This window comes from Lemur catta, chromosome X (genome assembly GCF_020740605.2).
Source record: "Lemur catta isolate mLemCat1 chromosome X, mLemCat1.pri, whole genome shotgun sequence".
In the NCBI taxonomy this organism is placed as follows: Eukaryota; Metazoa; Chordata; class Mammalia; order Primates; family Lemuridae; genus Lemur; species Lemur catta.
The window spans coordinates 43645120-43667195 of NC_059155.1; the positions used below are offsets into that span (position 1 = coordinate 43645120).

The following is a 22076-nucleotide window of genomic DNA, read 5'->3' on the forward strand; positions in this document are numbered from 1 at the left end:
TATGCCAGCACTGAAGAAGCCTGGAGAGCTAGTGGTGATGAAATTGCAAAAGGCGTTTTCCACAGCTTATTGAGAATGGAATATTTTTCCTTGCAAGAAGTGGTCCAAAGCCTGTAAGAAGTGGTAGTTAGTTAGTGCAAGGTCTGGTGAATACAGTGGATGACAGAGAGTTTCCAAGTTCAGCTTCTGTAGTTTGAGCAGTGTTGTTTGTGTGACATGTGGTCAAGTGTTGTCTTGCAAGAGGATTGGCCTGTGTCTATTGACCAATCTCATCTGCTTAATCACAAACATCCTCATCATTGCATCCAATTGGTTGCAGTAGACATGCAGTGTAATCGATTGACTGAGTTTCATGAAGCTGTAGTGGATAATACCAGCACTGGCCCACCAAACAGACACCATTAACTTTTTTTGTTAAATATGCAGTTTTGGACTGTGTTTCAGCACTTCATCTTTATCAGGCCATTGTGCCAAACACTTATGATTGTCAAAAAGAAGCCATTTTTCATCACACATAACAATGCAGTGTAGAAATGGTTTGCCTTTATATCATGTTGTGATGGCAAAGAAAGGCAAGCCTTGAGACAATTTCTCTTCTGAAGCTCATTTAATTCATGTAGAACCCATCTATCCAGCTTCTTTACCTTGCCCATTTGTTTCAAATGGTCCAATATTGTTGGAATAGTAACGTCAAGCCTTGCTGCTAATTCATGCATAGGTTGAGATGGACTCACTTCCACTAAAGCTTTCAGCTCATCATCATCCACCTTGGTCTCAGGTTGGAACTTCTCAAACCATTGACGTACCATGCATTCATTAGCCATGTCCTTCCCAAATATTTCGTTGATATTTCAAGCTATCGGCACTGTATTAGTTCCACAACAGAACTCATATTCAAAAATAACAAAATTTTTAACTTATCTATGTTTTCATAAAAATTGCTCTAAATAAAAATTTGACAGATAATCACAAGCCAAAACGTGTGATTGAAAGACTAAGGATGTACCTTCACAATAAAAATAAAACAAGAAGTGTCAAAGTGAAATGTCAGAGATATCAACTGTCAAACTTAGTACTTGAGGAAATCAGACATTTCATACTTAATAACCTAACATACTAGATGCTGGTTCAGAGGATATACATTTTTCTAAAGAACCTTGCCTCAGCCCTGCAAGGTATTGCCACCTATCTGGCACTATAACTGACCCTTCAAAAGACAATTCCACCATTCTATCAAGCCAACTGCTTCAGGATGGTGAGAAACATGATAAGACCAGTAAATTCCATGAGTATGGGCCCACCACCACACTTCTCTTGCTGTGAAGTGAGTTTCTTAATCAGAAGCAATGCTGTGTGGAATATCATGATGGTAGATAAAGCATTCTGTAAGTCCATGGATGGTACTTTTGTCAGAAGCATTGCATGCAGGGAAGACAAATGTATATCCAGAATGTCTTTTCCAGTAAAGGCTAAATGCTGCTCCTTCTATGATAAAAGTAGCCCGGTGTAATCAACCTGACATCAGGTAGATGGCTGATCACCCCAGGGAATGATGCCATATTGAGGGCTCAGTGTTCTTTGCTGCTGGCAGATTGGGCACTCAGCAGTGGCCATAGCCAGGTCAGTCTTGGTCAGTGGAAGTCCATGTTTTTGAGCCCATATAACCTCTATCCCTGCCACCATGGCCACTTTGTTCATGAGCTCATTGGTCAGTAACAGGAATGGCTGGGAAGAGAGACTGACAGGTGTCAATAGAACAGGTTATTCTATACACTTGATTATTGAAAGCATTCATTCTGTGCTGTGGTTCTTTGGTATGAATGTTTGTTTGCCCTCAAAATTCATATGTTGAGATCCTAACCACCAAGGTGATGGTATTAGGAGGTAGAGCCTTTGGGGAGGTGATTAGGTCATGAGGGTAGAGCCCTCATGAATGGGATTAGTACACTTATAAAAAGGCCCCAGAGAGCTGCCTTGCCCCTTTCACCATGTGAGGACACAGAGTGAAGGCACCATCTATGAAACAGGCCCTCGCCAACACTGAGTCTGATAATACCTTGATCTTGGACCTCCGAGCCTCTATAACTATAAGAAATAAATTTGTTGTTTAGAAGCTACCCAGTCGATGGCATTTTGTTATAGTAGCCGCAACAGATTAAGACGTGAGCATTCACATGAGACAAAATATCTTCACACTTTTTGCCCAGAGAGGTCTGTTCACATACTTCTCCAAATTTCCTTATCTCCAATTTTCCAGTCAGCTTCCTTCCAAGTCCCTGACCATCCAGCCAAACCAGCAGCCACAGCCCATGAATTGGATATGATCACATGCCTGTCCATTTCTCCTTCCAAGCAAAGTGAACAACCAGGTACACTGTTCAGAGTTCTGCCCACTGGGAGGTTTTCCCTTCACCACTGTCCTTCGGACATGTCTCAGAAAGGGGCTGTCATGCTGCAGCTGTCTATGTTTGGGTGGTGCCTGCATATCATACAGAGCTATCTGTAAAACCAGGCCCAAGTCTTCTCTTCCTCAATTAAGTAAGTAACTCCTCATGAGGCCATAAGTATAGACTGGGAGAGAGAAGGTAGTGTAGTAGTAGTGGGAGCCATGGGCATTTGGGCCACTTCTTCATGTAACTTACTTGTGCCTTCAGGGCATGCTTGGGCCTGATCACATATATACCACTTCCATTTGATGATGGAATTTTGCCATGCATGTCCAATTTTATGGTTTGGTGGGTCAAATAATATCCAGTTCATCATGGGCAGCTCAGGTCACATGGTGACATGGTTGCCCATGGTTAAACATTCAGTCTTTATTAAGGCCCAACTAATAATAAAATATTCTCCAGTTTCTCAAAAGAATAGTTATCTATGAAGGATGGCAGGGCTTTGCTCCAAAATCCTGAGGGCCTACAATTCACATATAGGGGCCTGCTTAAGTCTCCAAACAGCATTCCTATTTGACACTGACACTTCAAGCACCATTGAATCTGCTGGATCATGTGGCCCAAGCAGCAAAGCAGGTACAGGTACTCTTATTCTGGGCCCCACCGAAAACTAGCAGTTTTGGGTGTCACTCAGTAAATGGGCTAGAATAACATGCCCAAATGAGGAATATGTTGCTTCCAAAATTCAAAGAGGCCCGCTAGACATTATGCCTCTTTTTTGGCAGGGGGGTTGTAGGATGGACGAGATGCAACAATTTATCATTTGCCTTAGAAGGCATATCTCCACATGTCCCCCACCACTGGACCCCTAGAAATTTCACTGAGGTAGAAGGCCCCTGAATTTTTGTTGGATTTATTTCCCATCCTCTGGCATGCAAATGTCTTACCAATAATTTTAGAGAAGTTGCTACTTCTTGCTCACTAGATCCAATCATCATAATGTTATCAATATAACGGATCAGTGTGATATCTTGTGGAAGGGAAAGGTGATCGAGGTCTCCATGAATTAAATTATAACATAGCGCTGGAGAGTTGATACAGTACTGAGGTAAGATAGTCAAAGTATATTGCAGGCCTGTCCAGCTGAAAGCAAACAGTTTCTGATGGGCCTTATTGACAGGGATGGAGAAGGCATTTGCCAGATCAACAGATGCATACCAGGTACCAGGAAATGTGTTAATTTACTTGAGCAATGAAACCACATCTAGTACAGCAGCTACAATTATGGTCACCACCTAATTAAGCTTACGATAATACACTATCATTCTCTAAGACCCATTTGTCTTCTACGTGGGCCAAATTGGTAAGTTGAATGGGGATGTGGTAATAATCACCACTCCTACATCCTTCAAGTCCTTGATGGTGGCACTAATCTCTGCAATACCTTCAAGAATGCAGTATTGCTTTTGGTTTACTATTTTCCTAGGTAGACGCAGCTCTAATGGCTTCTATTTGGCCTTTCCCACCGTAATATCCCTTACTCTACAGATTAGGGAACTAATGTGGTCATTCTGCCAGCTGCTAAGTATGTCTATTCTAATTATACATTCTGAAACTTGAGAAATATCTACAGGAGGTGTTTGGGGACCCACTAGACCCACTGTGAGATGGACCTGAGCTAAAACTCTATTGATCATCTGACCTCCATAAGCCATGACTCTGACTAGTGAACCACATTGATATTTTGGGTTTCTTAGAATTAGTGTCAGTTCAGAGCCAGTGTACCATACTCCCCCAAAGGACTGATTATTTCCTTTTTCCCAATGCACAGTTACCCTGGTAAAAGGTCATAGGTCCATTTGGGGAATACTGGGAGAAAGATTAGCAGTATAAATTTTTGATAGTGTTCTGGGGTCCATCCTTAAGGGGACTTGCCCTTCCTTTTATTCAAAGGATTCTAGGTCTATAAACCAGCTCAATTCTGCAAATTGATTGAGAGGTCATGACTGTTTTTATAATTCAGGTTATACTTTTGTTCACCTTCCCTTGAACTTTTCTGCTTATACAGATCAAGTAAGAATTTAGCAGGCTTCCTATCTATTTCACTTCTAGGAACACCATGATCAACTAGCTAACACCATAGGTCTACACAAGCCAGACTATTCTGTTTGCTGCTTTGATTCTATTGTCCATCACGGTAACTATGCCCACCTTATGTTTAGCAGTTGAGTGCCACCACTTGGCCCCTGCCACCCCAGGATCCAATTATTTCCATTGCATTTAGGTTTCCCAATTCAGTGACTGTAGTTCTCACTGTGAGATCTGGCCTACAGAGAAGAGCAGTCACAGAGCTCTCATACATGCTGGGGCTCTATTCATGAATTTATTTCTCACGATACTGGTAAAAAGTATGTTTTCTGGATCCTCCCAGTGTGAGTGAGCATGTCTTAAATGACAAATCCACTCTAACATTCTAATCTCCCTAAGCCTTTGAATCCTTCTCTCTCCATTAAACCAAAGCAGATCTGGCACTTCCAATTCACTCAGTGGGCCACCTTTTGATCATGTTTCAGCCAACCAACAAAACAAACTGTTAGAGTACTTTCTAACTCCCTGACCTACAACATTAAATGCATAGTCTCAGCTTCGTGAGCTCTTATCAATAAATTCAGCCAGATCTTACTTTCTGTTTCTTCCAATATTATCCCACATCTTTAGTATCCATTCCCACACATGTTTCGTGGACTTCTATCTGTGTAATTAGAAAACTCAAGTAGTTCTTTTGGAGTATAGCACACCTCCATAAGGGTCACACTTAGTACCTTACCTTTACGGGGCTTGAGTCTAATTATAAGTTGAGAAGTAAAGAAGGGTGGGTCCTAAGGAGAATCAGCATTGTCTTGCATGGTGCCTCAATTTCCTCAGGCAATGCCGGGTTAATTCCTTCAGACAGGTATGGAGAGGCCAATACCACTGAAGGTGGGAGTACTGCTTCCACTGGTGGTAGGAAGGCCTCTTCTCCTGGTAAAGAAGACACATCAGAATTTAGGGGCTCAATATAACTGTATTCACCCATATCCCCATCCTAACTTACAGGATCCCATTCTTTCCCAATCAGTGCCCTCATTTTAACAGTAGACACCCTGCAAGACTGAAAATTCAACTATCATTGTAATTCAGGTAGTTGCAGAATAAAATTCTCTACTTGATTTTCAGCAATCTCAGTCCTATAGCTACAGGGGACACACTGAAATTTTTATGTCATTTATGCAGCACTTGAGCTGGGAATTTGAATACCTGAGTTCATCCTTTTCTTTCACCACTTTGTCCAGTGACATTAGGAGCAACTAGCCAACCTTATTGTATTCATCAGTTTTTCAAAAATGTTCAACAGTATCATATACAGTCACCCAGCTACTTACTTCTCATACATGGTTGATTAAGAGCATTCATGGAAAATATCTGGCATATTTGCATGTTACCAGTGCTGTCTTTATTATTGGGAATAGAGTCATTAGCATCTTTAATCAGAATTTCTGAAGAGCCAATTCCAGAAACTCTAGAACCAATTCAGAAAACTCATTCTCAAAATTCCGCTTCTCTAGAATCACTGTTAGCATGAAAATCTCTATTAGTTACAGTTCTCCAGAGAAAAAGAACCAATAGGTTATACACACATGCACACACGCACACACATAGATATAATAATATCTGTGTGTGTATATACACACGCATATATATAACGTATTTGGTAATGTAGTTCCGGTCTGAGTCCAAAGACCTGAGAGCCAGGAATGCTGATGGTGTCAATCCCAGTTTGAAGGCAGGAGAAGATTGATGTCCCAGCTATGTAGTCAGGGAAAGAGAGAAAATTCTCCCTTCCTCCACATTTTTGTTCTATTCAGATCCTGAAAAGATTGGATGAGGCCCACCCACACTGAGGAGGACAATCTGCTGATTAAAATGCTAATCTCACCCAGAAACACTCTCATAGAGACACCCAAAAATAATGTTTAACCAAATATCTGGGCACCCTATGACCCAGTCAAGTTGAGACATAAAATTAACCATCACACCATGCAAGGAGCAGAGGGATGATTATCTCAAGCAGGAGAAACTGCAAGCACAAAAAGTCCTGAGTCAGGAACCAGTTTAGAGTATTACAAGAGCAGATAATCAGCCAGTGTCACTGGAACATAGTAGGTGGAGAGTCGTACAAGATAAGGTTGAAGAGATAGGCAGAGACCAGATGATACAGGCCATGGTAAGGAGTTTGGATTCTATTCTAATGGAGTTGGAAATCCATTGAGAGTTTTTAGTGGAGATCACCAAGCTACTCTGTATAGTAGAAATTGTAAGGGGCAAGAATGAAAGCAGAGTGATCAATTATACAGCTCTTGTAGTCATCTAGGTGAGAGATGATGGTGGCTTAAACCAGGACAGTGCCATTAACAATATATTTAAAAATATGCTAAAGGACCTAGATATGCATATCCCTGTCCATTTCTCCTTGACTCAATTATACCCACAACTTTAGTCTCACATACCTTCATTATTAGAAATGAACACAAAACTCTGCTGAATTAGCAGTTTATTGTGTTGAATCAGTTGTGTGTGCTTAATGTACACTTCAGATGAAATTATTATATTAGTTTAAATTATTCATAATTTTAGGTTTCACACTTAATAATAATCACATTAAACACAGTCATACTCTATCAATGAACATGAAGAAAATAAGAAGGAAAGGAAAATGCCTTTCATCTAAGGAACAAGAAGGAAGGAAGGAGGGAGGGAGGGAGGAGAAAATTATTTTATATATCAGACTTAACAGAGTGAAGAGAATCCTAAAATAAGAAGTCAGGAAAACTATACATAGGTCATAGCCCTGCATCTGACTTGCTGTGTGACCTTGGACAATCACTTGATATGGCCCAAGTCATTACTTCCTTTATGTGTGAAACGGTCAATTGAACTAATTGTTCTAGAATGTCTCTACTGTTCTCCAAATTGTTATTCTAAGAACCACTCTCTTTATCATGTTGTAGGAGTTTTATCTACCTCATACAATCCAACCTCTGGAGACAGGAGAAAAATTATGAATCCTGGCCAGGCACAGTGGCTCATGCCTGTAATCCTAGCACTCTGAAAGGCTGAAGTGGGATGATCACTTGAGCTCAGTAGTTTGAGACCAACCTGAGCAAGAGCAAGACCGTACCTCTACAAAAAAAACAGAAAAATTAGCTAGGTGTGGTGGCACATGCCTGTAGTCCCAGCTACTTGGGAAGCTGAGGCAGGAGGATCACTTGAGCCCAGGAGCTTAAGGTTGCAGTGAGCTAAGATGATACCACTGCACTCTAGCCAGGGTGGCAAAGAGGGACCCTGTCTCAAAAGAAAAATATGAATCCTTATTTTCAGATAGGAAAATTGGGGTAAAAAGAGAATAACTGATTTCTTAAGATCCCTCAAGCAGTTGATAGTATAGTTTGTTTTATAATATAAAATCTTATGACATGTATCCAGATATAAAACTTTTCCTCTTCCTTTCCTCCTCCAAACGGTGCTCTCAAAATTGATCCAACAAGGAAAAATATACATACCATGATTCTATGTGATCTACCTTTTGCTTGGCAATTTGAAATGAGTTTGACTATCTATAATCAGTACATAACAAGCCATCCAGAAAGCCTAATAAGGTAGGCTCTCTTGTTGAGCCCTAACAAGTGCTAACCACCTTACTTTTCCTATAGCCGTACGATTCTGTGACCGGTGCCATCTGATCAAGCCAGACCGCTGCCACCACTGCTCTGTCTGTGCCATGTAAGTGACAGCCATATTTCCCCTGGGCTGAGCTTGGCCACTGATAGTTGCCTAGACAACAAAATGACTGATCCTAACATGTAACCATGCCTAGATAAAAACATTTCCTTTCAATCATAATGAGCACATGCCAAAACCCTCACAGGGATTATGATGGTTCAAGCTATTCTAAAGATAGGAAAGAGAAATAAAACCACATTTTTAAAATAAATTTTTAAATTTTAGAACAGTTTTAGACCTACAGATTTATTGTGAAGACAGTTCTTATATGCCCCACACCCAGTTTCCCTCATTAGTAGCATCTTATATTTGGATGGTACATTTGTTACAATTAATGAACTAATACTGATACATTATTTTTAACTGAAGTTCATAGTTTATTTAGATTTTCCTCAGTTTTTCTGCAATGTCCTGTATCTCTCCAGGATACCATCCAGGATGCCACATTACAGTTAGTAGTCATGTCTCCTTAGCTCCTCTTAGTTGTGACAGTTTCTCAGACTTTACTTGCTTTTGATGACCTTGACAGTTTTCAGGATTAATGGTTGGGTATTTTGTAGAATGTCCCTCGATTGAGATTTGTTTGATGTTTTTCTCGTTATTATTAGAGTAAAGCAATGTGATTTAGGGAGGAAGACCGTAAAGGTAAAGTGCCGTTCTTATTACACCATATCAAGAGTACATGTAAACATGACTTATAACTGCAGCGTTAATATTGATCATCTGGCTGACATGGTGTTTGTCAGGTTTCTCCACTGTAAAGTTATTCACCCTCCCCCCTTTCTATACTGTACTCTTTGAAAGGAAGTCACTGTGCGTAGCCCACACTAAAGGAATGGGAATTATGCCTTCTCTCCTTGAAGGTGGAGTATCTACATAAATTATTTGGAATTCTTTTGCTTAGAAGATTTTTTTCTTCTCTGCATTTGTTTATTGAATGATTTATTTATATCAGTATGGAGGCATGGCTATTCATTTTATATTTTGTGTTATAATGCAATACTACTTTATTTTATTGCTCAAATTGTTCCAGCTTTTTAAAATCCCATTTTTATGTTGATACATATAATCTTCACATCTTTCTTCTTGAGTGCTTATCCCACCCATATTTCTCTTACCTTTGATTCAAACAGAGGCTATAGCCATATATTTTCTTCTGTACTTTTATTAAACTGCGTATTGAACAAAATGAGAAGAGACATCTTAGACCTTTTTATCTGTACTAATATCCTGGAATTCCCAATCCCTTTTAAAGTTTGGACTTCTAGGCATGTAACTTTCTGGCAGCATGATCCTATAAAGTGTTGTTGTGATTGCCTCATCCTGGGAATAACTGAAGACACAATAGTTTTGGAGTCACTATGGATATACTGGAACCATGTAAAAATACTAGTGAAAAGATGTGTTGCTTCATTTCCATAGCCTCACTTATCACACTGTATTTTATCCCCTTTGTAGGTGTGTATTAAAAATGGATCATCACTGCCCTTGGTATGTCCCTTTGATTCATTTCTCTCCTATAAAAGGGTCAAAGTTGCTGAATACGCCTACTTCCCTAAGCATGGTTATAACATGCCTGTTTCTGCCAACATAATTCACTGGGTTTTTTATTTGTTTAGGGGACAAGGAGGGGTAATATTTTAAAGCGAGAATAAATATATCTCCAAAGGTATAGGTTGTGAATTCCTGGGGTCACAAAGCTAATGATCTCCTATCCATTAACTTTAGCAATTGAGCATAGTAATGACACACAGCACAAATATTTCTCTTCTTCAACATTACACAATTCAGTTCTGTTGCTAGCTGGCTCTATGTTTGAAATATTCTAGGTTGTTGAATTCAACAATTCTCCAAATGTTGTGTGGCAGACTTAGAGAGCCAGTCTGAAATCACCTAACTACAAAGAGAACATCCCACAACTATACCAAGAGTAGCTGCTAAAACTGTAATAGATTTTTAGTAGCCAGGATCCAGGTTTGCTTGGGTGTATCAGGAACCAGTCCAGAACTATTAGATAGACCAAGTGTCTCTGTGCCTATAAATGAAAGGAGAAACAAGTGAGATGTGAACTTGTTTTTCCAGTCTCTCCTTATTAAGGGACTTCTTTCTGTGTTGGGTTTCTACAAGACACATAACAAAGCAGCAGGAATAGCATGCTTCCATTACTTAGTCCATTTATGTATCTATGTGTTCTCAATCAATGGGTCCTGATTTCAAATTAGATTTTCTTTTTCTTTTTTTAGGGTTAACAACTGCATTGGATTTTCCAACTACAAATTCTTCCTTCAGTTCTTAGCTTATTCTGTTCTCTACTGCCTGTACATTGCTACAACAGTCTTCAGCTATTTCATCAAATACTGGAGAGTAAGTTAAAAATATCTTGAAGGGTTCCCACCCAAGAAAAAATGTATGCCTACTCTAATTTGATATTATTCACCCTATATCTTTTTACATTTTGAAATAGATAATACTGAGGTAACCAGAAGGGAAGGCACTAAAACCAAGTTTTACATGTTGAATACTCTGAGATCTAGAAGGCTATTATTTAAAGATTCCAGTTAAACAAGTTTCTATCATACATGAGAATTTTGCTAAGGCCTTCAGGAACCTAACCTCTTGACTCCTACTGATTCTTTATAATGAACTTCGCCAGTTGAGTTGTAAAGATCCACTTCTTACCAGTTACAGATTTGAAAAATGTTGAAACTAATTCTAAATCCCTAGTTTCTTAAGAAAAAGGCTAACAAAGCACCCCTCTGTTGTTAGAAAATACTTCCTAATTCCCTGTTCAAAGGAGAGTTGCTAAATTCCTACTGGACAGAAACATATACTGACTCATCTTTACATATGACCAAAATGAAATAGGAAGTTTGTTTTTTTAACTTTGTATTACAAACACTGGGTTGGAAATTAGGAGAGTAGGGATCTAATGCTGGCTCTGTTACCTGCTTTACTGGCTCATTGCCAAGATCAAATGAAACAGATGTTGAAAGTGCTTTACCTTTCAAAATGTGATTCCAATAATTATAATGAAATCTCAAAAAAATCCTTTCATCTTTCCTCTACTTGAAAATGTCAATCATATCCGTTTATTTAGAAAATACAAACTTAAAGCAGATTTTCCAGTTACAAATGTGTATATAGGGTCTGGCAGAAATATAGCAAAATATGTTCTTTTTTTATTTTATGCTAGTGGACTCCAGAAGATATCCCTTCCCCACAACTCCAGTACAATTACTAAGATGTCCATGATAAGGGCTGTCCAAACTGAACCTGAATAGCAAGAGATAGATGTGGGCAGAGCTACTAGTTAATACTTTAGGAATTGCACAAGAGCATGTGTAACAGGAGTGTCTCACCTCAAATGCAGAGGTAAAGCTGTAGGGAAAGAACATGAATCATGTGATCAGAATGCAGATTATAATAAACTGGAGAAAAAGGAGAAAGGGAAGGCAGTGAGAACCTAAATAGCTAAGAATATTTAAATTATCAAGTAGTATTTCAGTCCCTACTAGTGTAGAAAATATAGTGTAGAAAACTATAGCAATGTGTGTTTTTCATTTTCCCTTCAACTTACCTAATCAGTTCAGATATTTAATAACTTTAAGAATAAGGAATCATATAGTAGATAACAAAATCACCAACTCAGAGACACAAACAAAAGTTTAAGCAGAAATGAAGTTTTTCGTACATTTTCTTCAAATATGAAATGCTTCACCGTGCTACTCATCTTGAAATCTCTTCCTTGGCCCCTTTCCACAGCACAGGATCTATTTTCTATTGCTCAGGTTTCCATGACCCCGCCTTTGGCATTGTATCTATATGCCAAGCTACTCCCTGAAATATGAAGAAAATCTGCTGCAGCCAATCAGCTGTGAAAGTATCAGCCTTGGTCTTCACTACAGACCTTTCTTAGTCCTTAACAGTAGGCAACTGTTCAAGAACCACCTTTTACCCTCATAACAGAGTAAATAATATTGCATTTCCCACATTTTGCTTTTAGCGATCTTAGCCAATAATCAAATACCACAATGCCAGCCAGGTGCTGTATGCTTTTTTCTCTCTTGAAAGATGATATTTGGATATGAATTAATCCCCAGAAATGTGCCAGTATTCACAAGCAATACCAGGGGTAAACACAGCCTTGTCCTTTTCTTATTCCCTCACTTTTTTTCCCACAATTGACTAGCTCATGCCCAACAGATGAGAGACAAGAAAACCTGTCTTGGCTTGCCCTCATAAGGAAAAGGGCATTGGCAGTTCAGGGAAATGATTCTTTGCAGTCTCTCCAGCCAGAGAGCCCTTTAGTGTGGTTTAGGGGATGGTTTTCTCAGTTTAATTTTAAACTCCCCTTACAAGAAAACATAAACACTGCTATGTATTTTAAAAGCCATGTATCAAGGTGACATGCTGTGCCCCTAAGAACAGCAACTTCTATTTGTATGGTACTTTACAGTTTTTTAAGCACTTTCATATCCATTAACTCATCTGATCCTCATAACAACCCTATGAAGTAGGCAAAGCAGGAATTACTAGTCTCATTCAAAGATAATAAAAACTGAGGCTCTTGGTAGTTAAGTAACTTGCCCAGGATCACCCAGCTTGTGAATTTCAAAGTCAGGACTTTTATCTAAGTCTGATCCTAAGCCCAGTGATCTTACACACTGTTCTACTGCCCATTATCGTTCTGCTATGAAGAAACTCTAGTTCCTTTAGAATAAAGAATTCAGAAAACCATCAGATTATTTCTCTCCTCTCAATATTAATTTAAACAATAGCTGCTTTCATAAGAGATTGATCTTTGCCTCATGTAAAAGTAGTAATACACACTTTTCACACTGGGCCATGAATCTCTTCACAGAGACTGTGAATTATTTTAGAAACAAGATAATAGCATTATTCTACCAATATTCCTCTGAACTGTCTCTGGTAGTTATTGCTTTGAGTGATTCAGCTTGGTTATCTTCTGAGAAGGTATTTTTGAACATAGGGCTGTCACCCTCTTCTAACAAAAAAAGTTTCATATTAAGAATTCTATCAAGGAACAACACAGCAGATATGCTATGGCAGGCAGAATAAAGTTCTGCAAGAGTAATTGGGGTCGGGGGAAACTTCCACCTCAGCTACACAGGGTGTGGACTGACTTTATTTCAGTCCCTCATGCCCAGACATTTCCTACTGCCCATTTAAATGTGAGAAATAAGAAGTAAAATAAATGTGAGCTTTAAGCTTTAAAATTTTTCTCAAAAGGTAGAGATTATGAAAGCAAAATCCCAGTCAAGGCAAAAACGACTACAAAGCAATATATGGAATCTTTTCTATAAATTCAAAATAAACAAAAATCAATCCAATTCAATTGGGGTGCTTAGGGCAAGATTTTGCAGAGGGATAATTTCAAAAAGGAGAGTTTCACAGGTGATCGGTACACCAAAAGACCAGAGTCCACCACTGTACAATGTAGACATGTAACAGAATTCAACTTATACCCACTAAATCTATTAAAATATTTTAGAAAGGAAAAAGATAAAGTAATATAACTAATAAACACACAGCAAGCTAGTGGAAAAAATTTATGACTTAAATTATGCTAAACTTAAAGCTATGGCATATTAATATTTTCAGTAGGTCAACTTACTTTTGTCTCTTGTATCACTTACATTGACTTTCTCACTTCAGGTATGTTGTGAATAAATAATAAACATAATACTGATATTTTAAAATTTTTAAAAAGGAGAGTTTCGGATAAAGGTTCCTAAAGGTTGAAGTCCTTGAGGTAGCTATTTTCTGGGCTGCTCTGCCCCCATGCAATTTTCATCCAGACCTCCCCTCAGCTAAAAGCATCTGACTGGCTTACTTCCACTTCTCTGCATCCTTCAAATATATACAACCTGGAAGATTCCCAATATTTCCTTACATAAAAATGAATAAAAATATTCACTGAGAGAAGAAAAAATCTGTACTATCTGAACTTTCCAAGTGTTGCCAAGCCTTAACTTTCTCCTTCCAAACTGGAGTAGATGGTTTTGCTCCCCACCCCCCAATTACTCTTGCATTTGGAAGTTAAGGTCCACTTCACTTAGAATCACTTTTAACTTTATTACTAGAGAGCATTTGGAAATATTTCAAAGTGATTCATCATACCAAAACAATAATCATCATGGGAAAAGAGGAAATAAACAATAGTCATTTCTCCAACTGCTCACTCCAGAATTGAAAATGTTTTCTTAGGTTCTCTTCAGAAGACAAAATGTTATATGCTCTGCATGCTACAGAACTTTAGAACATTCATTCTAGTCTAGGCTGCATGTAAAAAAAAAAAAATCTGGTGCCACATGGAAAATAAGTTGTCCCAGATAGCTATAAAAATATTTAACCACCTACTTTTACAATTGCTTGTAAAATCTTGCTTGATTTTTACTGTCTAAACAGCTGTTCCACAGGATGTAATATACCAGCACATTCCACTTCAGCTAGAAAAAACCAACCACACAAAATTTGCAACAGCTTTAAAATCAGGTCATGACTTACAGGTAGAACATTTTAAAATTCTACCTATATATTTTAACTTCCTACATACATCACTGTGACATTTTCAATACACATATGTCCAAGGAAACATGACATATAAGGAATCCAGAATAATAGCCCACCTTGAGACAAGAGGATGACCATATGGCTTCAAGATCTCAAACTAAATGGAGTACAAGCTTTAAAAGGTTGTATGCCAATTATGGCCTGAGTATACCCTTTTCACATTATCCTTTTCTAATTGGTACATTATATACTCTATTTTACACTGAACTGCGCTTAAGCAAGGATCCATTTTAGGCTTGTAGGCTGAGATCATATCCACAATGAGTTATGGTCTTCAATAAGAAGAACCATTTTGTAAGAATTTTATAAAATCTATTTCTTTTTACAAAATCTATTTTTTAAATTACAGCTAGACATTTTATACATGTGAAAAACTATTAATACTAACCTATATAGGAAAACTAGCCAAGCTTTACCACCTTAATCTTTTGTTTTGTTTGTTTATTATTTCTTTTCTAGGGGGAATTGCCCAGTGTTCGCTCTAAGTTCCATGTCCTTTTTCTCCTCTTTGTGGCCTGCATGTTTTTTGTCAGCCTTGTGATTCTCTTTGGTTACCATTGTTGGCTTGTCAGCAGAAACAAAACCACCTTAGGTAAGACTGAATATTAAGACTAGGAAAAAAACATATTAATGTGTATCAGAGTGACCTGTGGATTGTTTCTAAGGAAGAGAAAAACTTACAATGAAGCAATTTAGTCACAGTGACACCCCTTGGCCCCCAAACTGAGACAAATGGAAATACATTTTACCAAACTGGAGCGCCATAGTGAATAAAGCTTACAGACTAATAAGAGCATTAGTGAATGAAACCCCACACAAAACCAAAAATGACCATTGCTCTTTATAGTACATATTTGGATAATAGCTCCCCAGATTTATAGCTCAGAAGTTTTCTAAAAGGTGTTCACATGAGGAAATGAAGGAAAGAATCAGTACAGAAGGGAATGTTAGAATGAAGAGGTCAATAAAGATAGAAGAATCTAATTTATTAAGCACATCCAAAAATAAGAGTCCTGAGGAAAAAAAAATCCAAACCAACAAGAAGAATCCAAAAGGCTTGAGAAAAAAAATCAAATCAATGAATATCTATAATCATCAAGAAGCTGTGTAGGGACTGTGGATATGAGGTAAACACATGAACAAATGAGTTTCTAGAAAAGGAGTGCAAGAAATGAACATATTTTCTGTCAGTTACTCTATTCACTAGGCTGCTATTTGGAGGACTATATTTCTGATGGATTCCAGTACAACACTTTTTTTTCATCTATGGTGCAACAAATATTTACATTATATACAAATCAGTACATAAGGAGTAAGGAGAAAGTGTCCAAATGTTGAATATTTAGCTAGGGTAGATTTGAGGAAAGTTAGTGCAAAAGCCACTAAACTATGGAAATTTATTTGCTAATAATGCTAACAGCTAAGAAAGTATTTGCACCCATTTCTTAATCAAATATATAAGTAGCACTTGCTAGGGTGGTAGATTAACACATTTGTTTTAGAGGTCAACTAGAAAGTAGAAAAGTACTAAAAGCTTCATGATAACAGTCTGAAAACAAAGAACGAATGGGAAGTAGTCAGATTCAGCCAAAGTGCAACAGTGAAAGTGTTTGCTTAATGGGATAAATGTGTGTCTAAAAATAATTTACACTAACATGGTCCAATTCCTCATAGTCTTTGAAGTGATTATAGTTCACTCATTGATATTTTATCTGAAGTAAAACTCAGTTTCTTACTCTGCAAGCTTCAGCGTGAACATCTTCATTTCTGAAATTTTTCAAAACAAAATCACTATCATTACTGTCTCTCTATGTGTCAGTACTTTGGTCCCAGCTCTAAAGATGGCGACCATTTAGCTGTTGTTGCCACTTAGAATCAAGTAAAGTGCTGTTAAATCTGTTCCTTTACTCCTTAAATCCAGTAGTACAAAATACATACTGTCCCCACAGTTGCTTCATTATTTCTACCATCGTGTGTTTCCCCTGCCTTTTTATTAAGAGATTCTATTAAAATAATTCTTTATATTGAATAACAAGCTTAGTTTGTACTATATGATTAAACTGATATTTACTAAGTAATTTAGCAATAACTAAGAACTAGGGGCCCGTGCTGCCACAGCAAAAAGATATCATAGTTCAATTGTAGATTATGACACTAAAAATAAATTTTAAAAAAAGATATCATAGAACGAAATCATATTCATAGAGAATTGTAAAATCATGACTGTGCTGAAATTTGTTCCTTTATTGCTTTCTTTCTCTTTTCTTCAATTCCCCTACCCTGTCCCAGAGGCCTTCTGCACTCCAGTGTTTACAAGTGGCCCAGAGAAAAATGGGTTCAACCTTGGCTTCATCAAGAATATCCAGCAGGTGTTTGGAGATAACAAGAAGCTCTGGTTAATACCTATTGGGTCCAGGTAGGTAAATATTACCATTGTAAGAAGTTGATGCTGGACCATGCCTTGAAGCGGCAAATTCAATTTTGATTGTAGTGTATAGCAAGTATCAGTCCAATGTGAAACTCTATTCCCCAAGTTTTTCATTTCTAGGTTAGTAAAGACAAATCAAAAGGCAAGGGTATGATAAAATAGACATTCTCATGCTTTGTTTGTGGCAGTATAAACTGTACCCAATCTTTTATAACTGAATTTGGTAATATCTATTCCAAAACCATAAGAATCTACATGTCCATCATCCCAGTAATTCCATATCTGGGAATCTACCCTAAGGACAGAGATAAACTATGCACAAAAATGTTCATCACAGCGTTATTTACAGTTGATAATTAGGAAACAACCTAAATATCCAATAATGTAGGAATGGAGAAATATCTATATATGTACATATCTATATCTCCAGTGGATGGAATATTATGTAGTAAAAGGTAATGGTTATAAAGACTATGTCACAGTGAAGGGAAATATTTACCATATTTTTGAGTGAAAAATGAAAAATCCAAAATGGTATGTACACTGTGATTAAAAATTTAAATAAATATTTATAGAAGGAAAATAACAGAAGAGAAATATACAAAAATGCTAAACGTGGTAAGGGCAATAGTTTTAGAGATTATTTTTCTTTTCTCCATTTTTCATATTTTGGGGTGAAATGCTAATATTATTTTTATGAAGGACAAAATTAAAATAAAAAGCAGGAGCAAACAAAGATTGACTTAGAGACTGTAGGTAATTCTTAGAACTACAACAAAAAATGCAGGGAAATCAGTGAATGAGAAATGCACAGAGCTAAGCTTGTGTCCTCCAAGTGACTTCATGAATCAGATTGAACGACCATCAACTAAAATAGCTCTAGAATAGAGCTTGTTTACAGCCTTCCTGCAGCCTCCTTTAGAGCTCCTCCTCCAACAGAGATATATTCCATTTCACTTATTTGAGGAAACTTTGTTGGGGTAGGATGATAATTAAGGAAAAATTTCTCCCCCCACCTCCCTGGTACTCATTGCCCTAATATTTTCTTTGCACGAGTCAATGTTTTACAGGCTCATGTATTTAAGAGATGTAGTATATCCTACTGTCTGGTCTATGAATCACAAGACAAAACTATGTCAGTGGGTAATATTGATTAATAACTGTTACCGGCATTACCTATACCCCAGTCACACCATCACCACATCAAAGGAAGATCTATTATAAAATGAGCCTTCTCTGGAATAAAGAACAAAAACAAAAATAATCAAAGCCCATTTACTTACATTCTCTGTAGATTACTGTCAATAAAGTCTGTCAACTTTCAATTAAGTATAGCCATGAACAGGAGAAAAGAAATAGGTAATATAAAATGAATAATCCAAAATTAACGCAGATTTAAATTTGGAATGCATTCAGATATATAGACTCAAATGTTTAAATTGTATCCCAGTCTACCCAGAGCCAGCTCAGTTTCTTCCAATGTATCCCATCCCTTAATGGCCAGAAATTAACCAGAGAGGTGACCCTAGCTTACCATAGATATCCACAAAGTGGGATTACCATATGTGGATAATTGCCCCCAAAATCTAAACTCTAGAGATGCCTAACTCTGGCTCTTTCCCCTAGTTCCTTAATAACATTTCTGCCATGCAAGCCAAATAAATAACAAGGCACTCAATAATTATCTCTTACCAATTCACAGCAGCGTATCTCCACTGTATTCAATGATTCTGAGTCTGTTCGTCTTTCTTGAAAATTTAGAATCAAAGCAATAAGATAATGGGCTATAAATTGGGGTCATCATCATTAAATGATATTTATGAAGCTTGCTTTGTGTGCATATTGCCATACTGGGCATTGTGGGAAGCAAATTGAAGAGTTGCTTACAAACGACAACAGTCAACAGCGATGGAGACAAATAAACAAGATATGGAAATTGAGAGCAATGCTATTTTAAGAGCCTATTCCACCATGGCTTTAGACAATAAGCTTAAATATTCCTAAGAAATGCCCCCATCCTATTTCTAAGAGGATTATGGCCTTCATAGAAAGTCTATATCAGCTGCAGCAGCTCACAGCCATTCTTTCCCCATCAGCCCCGGTGATGGACACTCCTTCCCTATGAGATCTATGAATGAGTCACAGAACCCACTGCTAGCAAATGAAGAACCCTGGGAAGACAATGAGGATGACAACCAAGGTAAGTAGGGTCAGAAGGAAGTCTTGCGTCAGCAGACCAAGCACTATAAAGTCCATGTTAATATAGCCAGTATAACATGGTGAGTAAATAGTGTCCAGAAAGATTTTTATAAGCTTATCAACTTCATACATGCCCTCTGGTTGGAGGAGGGCAAGTATGGCCAGATTTGTTTAGCAAACATGGTAGCTTCAGTAAGATTACACAGCAGCTTGGAAGGCTCCTTACTAGCTTTGTGATACCATGATTTATATAACCAGTCAGATAAATCAGGAAACATAATAAACAGTACTGTGCCTGCTTGTAAATAATACAGCCAGGTGATCACTCGTGGTGCTTTGCTTGAATGTGAAGTTGTAATTCAATCAATGGGCAACAGTTCACCTTTCTTTATCCTACTTCATTCACACTGGTTGAATTTTTTTTAAATCTTATTCTCTTTTAGAATGGTTTAAATACATTAAAAAATAAAAGATAGTAATAGGGGCAAGCCTACACCTGCTTGTAGTCTACTTTTCTAAAAGGCAGAAGGTCAAAGGAAAAATAAGGAAACAGAACTTTATCCTTCCAACTTTCTCCCACCAGATCATTGGGTCATCTTGAGACTTCTTGTGAAGAGCTAAAATTTTAAGTTCTCATGTTATGTATCTCCGTTGTCATCCCTATTCTTTGTCTCCACCTGTTGCTATACCTACTTCTGTGCCTCCAACATTTGCATATGTTGCTAATACCAGCCATCAGAGAGTAGTTTTTAGCTACTGGTCCCAATAATGCAGTACCTGGCAGCAATTTTGAGTAGGAACTTCCAATTATCACAAACTACCTGAGGTGAAAGAGGCTGAATGAGGACATGGAAAGGCATTGGGGTGGGACCAGAGGTAGAGAGCAAGCCTTTCTAAATTTTCGCCCAGTTAGATTATCCAGACCCAGTGTCTCTACCCAGAGGTCCAGTTTTACAGAAAAGTTTATTACTAGGACTAAAGAAGAGACTAAACAGCCTTAAATTTATGGTTAAAAAAGAAAACAGTTCTTGCCCAGAGAACTTACAACACAAGCAACTCTCTTACCTCCTCCTGCTGATTATTGAAAAATTGACTGTATTTTGACCTACCTTCCTTCAGCCTTCAGTCTTTCTAAATAGACTTTTATTTACAGTAGTCACAAGTGATAAGAACTCTTGTGTTGGTTTTAAAAACCCAAACTCTAATAGAAATCATAGACTTATCAGGTCCTAATGTAGTTTGAAACAACTCCACTATGGAAAAAACTATTCATATCTGAGCCTTCTGTTGGCAAGTGGAACACTTTAAGTGTAGATGTAGCATCATATCATACAAAGAGGGCTTTAAATTTTTTTAATTTCAGAATGTTACAGTAGTAAAAACACTTTGGTTACATATATTGCCTTTGCGCTGCCCGAGTCAGAGCTACAAGCATGCCCATCCCCCAGACAGTACACACCACACCCATTAGGTATGAATATACTCATCCCCTCCTCCCCGCCACCACCTGCCCGACACCTGATGAATGTTACTACTAAATGTGCACATAAGTGTTGATCAGTTAATACCGATTTGATGGTGAGTACATGCAATGCTTGTTTTTCCATTCTTGTGATACTTCACTTAGAAGAATGGGCTCCAGTTCCATCCAGGATAATATAGGAGGTGCTAGTTCACCCTTTTTATGGCTCTGTAGTACTCCATGGTAAAGCAGTCTCCAATTCCAAACCTTTTCAAAAATATTCAATCATAAAAATTAGTATATAATTGTATAGTTTACAGTGCACTTTCATATACTTTTTCTTCATTTCCTTTGACCTTCACAACTGTCAGGTTAGGTAGGCATTGTTATTAATATCATCCCCATTTTATAATTGAAGAAACCAAGATTCAGAGATATTAAGTAACTCATCCAAGATCACACAGCAAGAAAGAGGTAGAGCTTGGACTTAAAGTGAGGTATCTTGATTCCAAATCCTGTGTTTTTTCCAGTACAATGCCATGTGTTTCTTTTGGACAAGCATATATGAGACACAGTGCTGTGATTGCATGTTACCTGAAGCATTCAACTACTGCTTACATAAATCATAAAATCATATACTGTAAGCCACCTTTAACTTCAGTAAGACCACTATGCCATCTCAAATAGCTGATGTTTTTTTCACTGAAGGAGACTCCACAACTCTCCTTTATAACCCATCTCAGTATCTAACAGCTTTGACTATTAGAAAACTATACTGTTCTCTAATGCAAGTTCTCATGCTGTACTATTTGTTCAGTTGATTCTGTGTTATCCTTAGTTGCCCCCATTTTCTGTGCATTACTGGTCATATACAAATATACAGATCCATATAGTCTTCCAAAGAAATTTAAGGCATCTTTTTTAAAACTTTGGAGAGACTTGAGGCTGCATTTTAGCTTTCTGAGGAAATGATCCAGAGATGTCTGTTCTATTACTGCTTTTCCTCATTATAAATTTTCTTCTAACTTACATAATAAAAATTAGAGATTATAATATAACTCTGCTCTATTCAAATTGGGATCCATTTCCTCCAAATGGTGGCATCTATGGCTCTGCCTGTCATAAGTGGCATGAATAATAAGTTGGGTATGATTGTCAGGGTGATTCTTAAATGCAAACTGCT

General features: G+C 37.6%; 1 protein-coding gene across 4 annotated transcripts in view; it reads left to right on the top strand.

Moving 5' to 3' along the window:
- ZDHHC15 (zinc finger DHHC-type palmitoyltransferase 15) overlaps positions 1-22076 on the top strand; it is a 98620-nt gene that overhangs the window by 46492 nt on the left and 30052 nt on the right. For 3 of the 4 annotated variants that reach the window (XM_045538106.1, XM_045538104.1, XM_045538105.1), the window contains 6 exons: positions 8141-8210; positions 9669-9701; positions 10454-10574; positions 15264-15396; positions 17094-17220; positions 19329-19432. In XM_045538106.1, the coding sequence (XP_045394062.1) occupies positions 8141-8210; positions 9669-9701; positions 10454-10574; positions 15264-15396; positions 17094-17220; positions 19329-19432 (588 nt within the window). The remainder of the gene's footprint in view (positions 1-8140; positions 8211-9668; positions 9702-10453; positions 10575-15263; positions 15397-17093; positions 17221-19328; positions 19433-22076) is intronic. The other variant, XM_045538107.1, reaches the window with a different exon arrangement.